The 10,838-nt window shown below is 41.2% G+C and overlaps 1 protein-coding gene across 3 annotated transcripts in view; it reads right to left on the bottom strand.

Moving 5' to 3' along the window:
• dock5 (dedicator of cytokinesis 5) overlaps positions 1 to 5,106 on the bottom strand; it is a 29,824-nt gene extending 24,718 nt beyond the window's left edge. For all 3 annotated transcript variants that reach the window (XM_035640410.2, XM_035640411.2, XM_035640412.2), the window contains exon 1: positions 4,953 to 5,106. In XM_035640410.2, coding sequence (XP_035496303.1) covers positions 4,953 to 4,995 — 43 coding nt within the window. In that variant the 5' untranslated portion in view covers positions 4,996 to 5,106. The remainder of the gene's footprint in view (positions 1 to 4,952) is intronic.
• Between the last annotated feature and the right edge of the window lie 5,732 nt (positions 5,107 to 10,838).

The following is a 10,838-nucleotide window of genomic DNA, read 5'->3' as shown; positions in this document are numbered from 1 at the left end:
CCAGCCAGAACGACATTGAATAAAACGTGAACTAAGGAAATGACATCTGCCTCTGGTCAAGCTGAGAGTGACAATGGTCCATTCACCAACTTGACACAGTGTCTAGGCCTGGCAACAGCCTGGCATTATGCCAATAGCAGGGACCCAGTTGAGTGCGTTGTGATGTCACACCGCCTCGGCTAAAGTCAACAGTCTGGGCCTTGGCAGCGCAGCTCATCTGGTAAAACTCTGAGACACACTAGCATGAGAACGTTAAGTCAAAGTCAGCCTGATTCACTCTGAATGATTTATCACAGAAGTGGATTAGACTATACTAAACAATTTAAGAAAACCACAGTTGAACAGTCTGAGCAGCTGCTGGCAGCTCATCAAAGTTAACACGGTGCAATGACAGTCTATTGTTCACATCATTCCCCGGGTGTGAAAAGCAAAACATGCACAAACATTGGAAATTGTGACCATGATATGAAAGATGAATAAATAAAACAAATGGGATACGACAATCAACCCTTGATCACAAAATTGCAGAGAGATGGTTTCACGTAATCAATTCTAAATCTCAGCTGAAATACCTTCCGTCTAATAGATGGAGAAAAATTAAATAATAACGCCAGTAATGGGACAGACATATTTCATACAGTACAAACAGACACAAGCATAACAATTATCATTTTTATATGTAGAGAAGAGGTAGAAGGAGAAAATCGGTTCTCAAACTAAACTACTAAAAAATGAAAATAAAAAGTGAAAGGACTGTATTTTACCTCAAACCAAATGGATACAGGTATTAAATAAAAACAGATTTTTAATATGACTGTTAAGGTCTTCAGTAAGCTACCATTCAGTGATGTGTTTTGTTATAATGCAAAACACATGTTAGACAGGCCAATTTCAAGTGCTACCAGTGTAGGGAGAGGTACAGTATCTCTACAAAAAAATATTTGGTAAAATCAAGTCTATTAACGTTTGTTTTTGAGCCAATACTCCTCAGGCAGGACGTTTTACAACATAAAGACCTTGGTAGAATGTCCTCATAGGTTATTCATAAATCCGAAAGTTAATTCTCAGGTTAACTGAGTTAACAGAAAGAAAAGTTAACAGAAAGAAAAATTAGAAGTGTGTTATCTTAAGGGGGGCAAGTACAAATGCCGTTCTCCAGGTCCTTAAAGAGGCAAAAATAATTATTCTGAAATTATGTTTTAAAAGTCATGGCTAACATAACATACATATCCGTCCCAAAACTGAGAGTAAGGTCAACACTTCTTCCTATTTCTAAAATCACTGGCTACAATCAGGTGTAACATTGATGAACAATCACAGCATGTAATGTTTGAGATAAATGGAGGCTGCAAATCTCAACAGCATTGGATTTGTTTTGATGCTCACAGCCTGTAACACCTGCACAGAGATCAACTTTGAGCTGCTCATCTTCTTAAGGGATCTCATTTGCTATTTATTGCATTATATCACCAAGTGGAACTTGTGGTTGAGAACTTGAAACCCAGTTCCCACGACCCAAAGTGAGAACAAGCATTAGTCAGTCTTTATGACACGAATGGCTTGACAGGCAGTTCTCTGCAGACAACTCCTGGTTATTACAGAAGGCAGTGGTGCTGCTTGTAAGGAATTGTAAGCCAATTGTAAGGAATTGTAAGCCAATCTGTAAGTACAATATTATACAGCAAATAAACCCCAGGGGTTTACTGCTGTGAATCAAATGTAATAATTTTTTTAATAATAAATTTCAGTCCCCTTCCACTCAGAAATGTATTTTTCCTTTTCACCTTTCATATTTGCTTGGATGTTTGAGGTCCATTGTGCAGAATGATGTATGTGCATGGTTTGACAGAAGAAGTGCATCTTCACCTTCATCCGCTGTAAGGGTGAAGTTTCTCTGCGCTGACCTTAAATCTGAGCTTGCGATGTTTATTCATGGGGAGGATTTATGACATTTCATCCTGTTTGGTAGCCAATCGTGGTCCAATGTGCAAATAATACTAGTGTGATGCGGCAACCTGATTCCATTCATCCATTATCTATATTGCTGGAGCCAATCCCAGCTGACATTGGGTGAGAGGCAAGTTCACCCTGGACAGGTCGCCAACGTATCGCAGGGCCAATATACAGAGACGAACAACCACTCACATTCACACCACAATTTAGAGTCTCCAATTAACCAAACGCCCATCTGCATGTTTTTTGGACTGTGGGCGCTGCATTCTGCAGTAGAATTGTCATCATGTCCTGCCTCCTGCATGCTCTACCCAGACGCCACAGAATGTTCTGGAGATTTTCCTGCTTTTGTTAATGCATCTGGCTCAAGACAATCTCCTGCTGCGTTCTTCATATGTGAAAGGCAATCTCTGGAAAAAGTCTGGACCCAATTTTCGTGACATTTAAGTTTTCAAAAGAAGGGTTACATTTTGGGGTGTAACATTGTCCATCTAAGCTGTCAATGAAAATGGGAGGCTTGATCTTGGATTTGTTAAAATTCATAACGACCTTGCTCTGAAAATCGAATTAAACCAGAAGATGCCATTATAGGTCCAAATAATGTAAAAATGCAATAAAGTAAACTAACCAGGGAGTGCACATTAGGAAAATTAGGAAGCTATCCTATTATAATGGTGTCACAAATTAACCGTAACAGATTGCGGTATCTTAAGCCCCATATTCACATTTCCCTGTTAGCTAGCATGATATAACTGATACTATCTGAAGTCTAGTGATCTCCTCTGTCATCCCGAAACGTAGTTGCCTGTATTTTTTCACACATCCTGGCTTGACTAATCGGATTAAAAATGTAAGACCTTGTACGGGGTCCGATGGCATTTTAAGGATTAAGTACAGTGTTAGTGACTCCTGCCCTGTTTCTGAGGCGATTGGCAGGAGAGTAGCACAGTCTACAGACTCAGACAGAGCAACAGTTTTGAATGCCATACTAGGATCTGAAAGGATTAACATAAAAAAAAATCCTCAACATCAGCTTCTAAAACAAGGGAATATATGACCGAAAGGTGGAGTGTTTGTGCTGCACACCAGTACATATCAACCTGCATTTGTGTGTAAAAAATATGTATTTTTTAGTCACAACAGCATCAAAGCACACAACACGTTCTGCAAAACCTGAGATAAAGTCGGTGAGAGGCTCAATGTTAGAACACACAGACACAGCTGAGACATTTTCAGTCCTTGGCCTCTGATTCACACCCACTCTGGTAAAAAAGAAAGAAAAAAACACTGTGTGTATTTACTATCCCCAGGTGCAGGGATTTCTTCATATGTAACACGTCTGCTTGCAGTTGGAGATATACTGTCCGTGCTAGTGTCTGCAGCTTTAAGCACAGAGGTGAGTCAGAGTGGTAACTGATGACCATCCAGCCTGTGCTGACTGTTAAATCACTGCTCTGTGAACTAGAAGAGTTGAGGAAACAGTTCTGCTGATTTACCTTGAAGGTGTGGAGGCCTGCATGAGACATGCATGCACAGTAGTTTACAATCTCTCTCTCTCTCTCTCTATGGGGCGCCGTTTGTAAAGTGGAGCACACTAAAATAAACAGCAACATTTGCCCACATTTAGCAACAAACAACGTATAAAAAGTGCTGTGCAATTTTTTAATTCACTTTAGACCAGATTTACATCAATATTTGTTAACTTATGAAATTTACTTTTGTTGTAAAAAATATAATCGAAATGTTAAATCGAAATGTTAATTCGAAACCGAAATCTTAAATCGAAATCTAAATGCTAAATGTTAAATCGAAATCTAAATGTTATATGTTAAATTGAAATGTTAAATCAAAATGTGAAATGTTAAATCGTAATGTGACGGCTGAAAATAGATATTTAGCTAATATGCAAATTCACACAGCGGAAGTACCAAAATAAAAGCTTGATGAATAAAAAATAAAATAAAAGCTCCGCGATCTTTCTACGTCATTTATCATTTATCATTTAGATTTAACATTTAACATTTAGATTTAACATTTAGATTTAACATTTAACATTAAGATTTAACATTAAACATTTAGATTTAGATTTAGATTTTGATTTAGATTTAACATTTAAATTTAACATTTAGCATTTAGATTTATCATTTAGATTTAGATTTAACATTTAGATTTAACATTTAACAATTATGAACAGATATTGCTGGTTATGGTTAGTGTCTGGTCAAAAGTGACTGAAAAATTCATACCACTTTCGTTTGTTGCTAAATGTGGCCAAATGTTGCTGTTTATTTCACTGTGCTCCACTTTACAAACGGCGCCCAATATCTCTCTCTCTCTCTCTCTCTCTCAGACACGCACACACACACACACAGATATACAGGTGGAAAGAGCCACACCTTGTTGCAAGAGATTGCAAAGGGGCTGAACTCTGTCGTTGTAGGGAACACAGAAATGTGATTAATTGTGTTTAATGGTCATAGTTTATTACGCTGGTGCAGGAAAATCCTACGCAAGTGTAGGTAAATATCACCAGTCTACTGTGACTATGCACAGGAACAGCAGTGGTTGCCATGTGGGGGGGCCCCGCAGGAGTCCTTGAGGGGGCTTTGAGGGACCTCCCAGAAAGATGAGGATCCATTTAAGTCCACTGTGACCTCAACAAGTAACTCAGTGAGAATGGGTATGACTGGTATGCAGCTCATTGAGCTCTTTGCTCTTATCCACATTTTTTCCCCCCTCACCACCTATTTTTGAACAGCCACTCAAGCTATATGTCTTACTACAAACACAACATGTAGAGACCCCGACACACGACACGGGGCCTGGTAGAAAACCTTGGCAACAGTGTTCACAAATCATACCCGCCATGTACCAACAACATCAGAGTCGCCTGCAACTGGTAACTTCCCTAAGTCCCGTTTTTCCCTTGAGGGCAGCCTAAGTTTCTGGGAGTTCACTCGGCGAGCTCAGACACACGCAGCACAAATGTGACAACTTACCCACTCCGTACTTCTCTTTCTTGGTGGGAATCCAGCGGGTCATTGCGGGGCAGGGGGGGGGGGGGCAAGGTGTGAAGTCGGGCTGAAATAAATAAATAACTATGTACAATCGCTGGACGAGGACGGGCGGCGCACTCCTGCTCGTACCGAAGTCTACAGTTCCGCCATCATGACTTGTGAGCGGGGAGGGGAGGGGAGGGGAGGACGAGCAGGGCTGGGAGAGGAGAGACGGGGGGAGAGAGGCGTGAACCACGGGCTGCCCAGACTACCCCCACAACAAACACCCGTCCATATCACAGCGCACGTTCCATCCAGGACTCCGTCTCCGGGAACCGATTTCGCCTCCGAGAAGCTGTTTTGCCCCAGACACCGGTCAATCGATACCTGTAATAATTCCTCATAAATCCTCCAATGAGCTATGATTGAATTCAGAGAAATTATATAGCGAAGCTGACTGAACTACCCCCTCGTTTTGCTCCAAGGACTCCTGATGGAGTTCACTTCACTTTTTTTAGAGCTATACCGACACACACACACACACACACACACATTTGACAATTCAGAGGAAGGTATAATTATTCTAACCCCCGTTTTAAATCACTGATGTGTCATAAATAAATCATCACCAGGTTATTGTTTTTAATTTAAAATGAGATTGAATAGGAAACTCTCACACTGGCGGATTGAATGGGCCCCTACTGTATTCCGAGGGGACCTAAATGGGCAAAACCTGGGGCATATAATAAAAAAGGGGTATATTTTAATGAACAGTGCAGACCACTTCATACAAGCAACACAATTAATTGTTTAAAAAAGCACTTTGCCCAAACGATCGTGTTGGAATCCATCAACGACGCTGCTGGCTATAACTTAAATGTCATTTGATCATGGTCAGTATATCACAAATGAGGCTCACCGCCCTCCTCCCTGCCCAGTGAAGTAATTTACAGCTGCTGGCTGAGACCTGGTAGTCCACTTAGCTTTCTGTTTGCACGTGTTTGTGTGTGTGTGTGTGTGTGTGTGTGTGTGTGTTTTCTGCCGCAACTGATCAGCCACATGGTGCTGTCAATAATGTTCAGCCATCCAATGCTTATGTTGTTCCCTTTGAGTTTGAGGTGAATTCATACAAACACAAAGTCTGAATGAAAGCTGATATTGAATTTCATTATTTTGCATGTTAGAGTTGTTGAACATATGGCAAGTGCAAGACAGCACCTTGAGAGGCTTTTTTACTGGATTAAACTAAAATAAGAAGACTAAAAGTTTTGCCTGCCTTTTGAACTGTTGCTTTTCCCTCGAGAAAGCACAAAAATGTTCCACATAAGCATAAATCTGTGATGCGGATCCTGTGACCTACAGCAGTGCCTTTTCTTTCTGCAAGATGTATGACAAATCTTACACAGCTGAAAGACTGAAGCACATTGACTGAGCTCATCTTGAAAATCAGCCACAAGAGATTCATTTTTGCTGCCACATGTAGAATTTCCGAGGTAATAGGACTTGAGCTGTTACCTATATTACTGTGACCTATTTCTGGCTGAGCTCTGTTTGCTGATTATTTGACTTTGTTGTATAGGGTCTTCTGATCTGCTCATGTCTTTTTCCATGCCTGATTTGCCTCATGCCTTTTGCAGAATCTCTCACACTTCATATCAAGAGTGAAGAGTTGCTCTTGGTGTTATCAAGTTAAAAACAATCAAATCTCTAAAAAGAATACAATATTGCCATCACCTGACCGCATTGTGCTATTGCATACAGTATGTGTTAAACTGTGCTCTTCTCCCCACAGGACCCTTAAAGAGAAATCATTAAATTCAGATGCTGGTGTGATGGTCATGGTGTGTGTCTGCCTGTCTTGTTTTCACACACTGAGTGAGACTTTGCTTCAACAAGCAAAGTTGAACTCAAGTTCATCTGGAGTTGAAAGCTTCATAAGCAATCGGAGAAGACATCCTGAGCCTCCACACAGGAAATCCCAACTGTCCTCATCTTCTCATTTATATCAGATTGTGTTATTTCATATCAGACATCCTTTTAATAAGACTTGAGGTGCAGCATTTTAGCTACAGTGTTAAGAAAAGAAAATCTACTGCCTGAATGCAGGTTTGTGAAGTAAATGGAAACAGGTTCAAATGTGTATTCAGTGCAAGAACAGTTAAACATAAAAGTAACGGTGCTCACTTAGTTAGACAGGGAAAAAACACAAGATTAAACTGCAATCTGAAACAAGTTTATCCTGTTTACCTTGCGCTAGGACTTGGGTTGATGAGCCACTATGAATGAACATTTAAAATGACAACTGAAATACATGAGCTCCCTATCTACCATCCAGCTTCCTGCACTCTAAAGCATTTGGATAATGTATATGTGTGTGTGTGTGTGTGAGTGTGAGTGTGTGTGTGTGTGTGTGTGTCTACAATATATGCTTGACTGCATTTGCTTCTCTCTGTGTGTTTTTTTTTTTATGGGACACAGAGATGAAGCACATTGAGCATCCACATGAAATGTACCATGTGAATAAACCGGGACCTGACCACTGTTATTCTGTGGCCAGTATTACTAGAGTCAGTGAACTGCAATACTAGATGGCGCATTTTTATAGCACTGCTCTACTGTTAACAACCGTCTTTACTCTTTCACCCATTCACAGACTGAGGGGAAAATGAAGGATCACAGCACTTGCACACACGTAAGGAGAAGAGGAGCCCCAGGATCAAATCACTGACCTTCCTATCAGAGAACGACCATCTCTACCTCCTGAGCCAAAGTCATCCTCATAATGTGAGGAGCTACGATGCTTCAAATACCTCTGAGTGGTAGGGCTCTAAATGCTAGCTGTAGCCCCCACTGAGTTGTTCAGTTCGCTGAAACAAAAGCAGACAAAAGGCCTAATGGATTTATGGGTCGACTGCCAGGACAGCATGACGCCACAGGCAAATGAGGCCTCAGCATCCACCTGGCTGTCTGGCAACGTAATCAGGTAAGAGCCAGTCCGGCAATGCCATGTGGATAGGTCAATACACTATCTGTGCACAAAGACACAACAACAGCACCAGGTAAAAGTTGATTTTCAGTTGATGCAGGAAGTCATATCCAAACTTTTCTGCTTTTACAAAATGTTAAATAAAAGATGTGGTTTCTTTAGCTTTTGCTGGGCGAAGTCTGAACTGGCAGGTGTTATTTTTCTGGACTTATATTGACACCTACACATTTTTGTGTACATTTACTCAGCTTGTGATACGGCTCTTGTGTTGTTGTTTGTGTGTGTGTGTGTTTGTGTGTGTGTGTGTGTGTGTGTGTGTGTGTGTGTGTGTGTGTGTGTGTGTGTGTGTGTTGTTTGGCAATGAATTACAGCCTGAAGACACACCAACAGCATGACGTATATAGTGATAATGCTTGTGATCACAGAACCGGTCCACTGTGGGTAAGTTAGGGTTATAACATATTTTTCTCCACAAGTGTAACATTTCTAGGTTGTGATGCATGACAAAGGATGTGCCCTGAGGCCTCCCCCTCCCCTATTTGTCTCCCCCTGACTCAGTGAAGCATCCTTTGTAACACGGTGGTGGGTATGTAAAGCAATTTACTATTTTAAGAGTAAGAGTTTCATATCTTTAAATGAAACAGTCCGATGTCCTCTGTCTTGCAAAGGGCTCGTTTGACAGCGGCTTTTAATTAGATGTCTCACTGAGATCAGCAGGGGGAGCCACAACTCTTATCTGGGACTACCTTTTCTCTGTGGAGACTAAGCATGGCCATGTGACAGTCTCAGAAAGGCAGACTGCAGCATGACCAGTCAGTCTGCAGTCTGGACCACAGCCAGAGTGTGCAGAGAGGAGAACAGAGGAGGGCACACACCCCATCCCCACAATTTAATAAAATGAGGACGACAAGTGCTTCCCTCAAGGTGAAGATAAGATCTTCCCAAAGACATGGAAGGCATTAACTCTGGGGTATTTTTAATCTAGTCCCCCATTATTAATTAAAAATAATGAATGTAAATATAATCCAACACCTCACCACAAACTTGGTTTTAAACTTAAATTTCATAAGGTTGGCATGACTATAAAACCAAATAACAAGCAGTTGATGGTTCTCTCATTTCTGACACCAAGTCCAAAATAGTGTACTGCTGTATTCTGTATCCTCCTGAAATGTAATATGTGTTTGTTGTAATGGAAAGCTGATACTCTCGTCTTATATGCAGACAATGTTTCATGAGTCTGGGACCAAGCCAGTTATTAGATGTGCTGTTAAATGCTGGGAAGAGATAATTTTTTTTATGTTAAAAACTATGCAGTGTGGTGATTCAGCATGTCGGCCATGAAATATATTGTAGTATAGACTTGAATGTTGGAGTCTAACACAGAAGTGATTACACTTAAAATAATCACATTAATTAAAAAAAAAATCAATTCTGACACTCTTTTTGTTTTATCTTTGTTGGGAAACTCAACTGTTCCCGATGCCTGCTGTTGCACCTTCAGCTTTTAGTTTATCAAAGGACTGATACATCTGGGAGGTCTCAGTGTGCCTCGGTGAGGGGCCGCCCTCCCTCTGACATAGTGTATGCTTACAATAGGGAGAGAGTAATAAGATATACCAGTCTGCTCACTGCTCAAATGTGACAGGTGAAACGGGGTGAAAGTCATTATCTGAGTATGAAAAGTTTTAAAAATAATACAGCTTTGTTTTGATATGCTACGTTTACAGGGGATCTGTGTCCCACTGTGCCCTGACACACACCAACACACACACACACACACACACACACACACACACACACACACACACACACATACACACACACACACAGCCTCCCTGTATGCGACACCAGTGATACATATGAGCACCTGAGGGAGTGTCCTTGCGAATCAAAACCCACCCAATAAGAAAACATTTACAATATTGCTTGAGTGGTGAGAGGTGTCTGTAAGAGAAGCCAAATTCATTGCAAAGTAGCATTTCTAATGATTAAACTGAGTGCTCTGTTGGACTGGCTCTAGTCTTACTGTAGCCACTGAGAGCAACATAAGAAGGAGGATAATGTAGTCTAGCTCAGGGTGGGGTAAACTGAGGACATGGAGGATGGAGGGGGAAAGGAGCAAGAGATTGCATACTGTATAATTCAGCGTATCGCCTTGCCACATGCCAGATCGGCTAGAATTTGTCCCATATGCACTGAGTGCAGTTATTAGCGTGTCTTACAATTATGTGAGAGAAATGTGTGCATGCATGCTTTGGATTCATTTTTGTGACAGGGATTGCATCTCTGCAGATGCCTAAGGGAAGCCACCGGCCTCTTCACCACTGTGCTGGGTAAAAAACTGACTGTCCTCTCTCAAGTTTTCTTGAAGTGAATAGGCTACTTTACTTTCCCTCTTTCTCCCTCTCTTCCCCTGATTCATTCACAATCTCTCCCTTTGTCTCCCTAATGAAGTAATGAAATTGCTATCTTTCTCTTGCTGTCCTGCATGAGTTGACAGTTGGCCAGATTCTTTGGTGCAGAAGACTAGCTGAGTCATAAAGTTTTCAGTGCTCCCTGATTTATGGACAGTGATGTGAATGAGGGTGATGCAGCAGGGAAAAAAACACCGGTGTCAGCTCACCGATCACACTGTGGGCACATTGGGACAGAGACGACCTGCTGACTTGAGATAAAGACTACCAGGCCACTGTTTTTCACCTCTTTCAGACCAGACTTTGACTCTAGCCAAGTCAAAAGAAATATTAAGAGGCTTTGTCGTCAGCTCCTGTTGACAACATGAAGATTCATTCTGTCTAAGATACAGTTATTTCTTGTTTCATTACTTTATTTTCTCAACCCAGACTTGCTGACTTTGCTGGTGTACTGCAGCTCTCCCTTCTGGTCAGATTTATCAATAT

Source organism: Scophthalmus maximus, chromosome 19 (assembly GCF_022379125.1).
Source record: "Scophthalmus maximus strain ysfricsl-2021 chromosome 19, ASM2237912v1, whole genome shotgun sequence".
NCBI classification, from domain to species: Eukaryota; Metazoa; Chordata; class Actinopteri; order Pleuronectiformes; family Scophthalmidae; genus Scophthalmus; species Scophthalmus maximus.
This window is presented reverse-complemented; position numbering and strand designations above follow the sequence as displayed.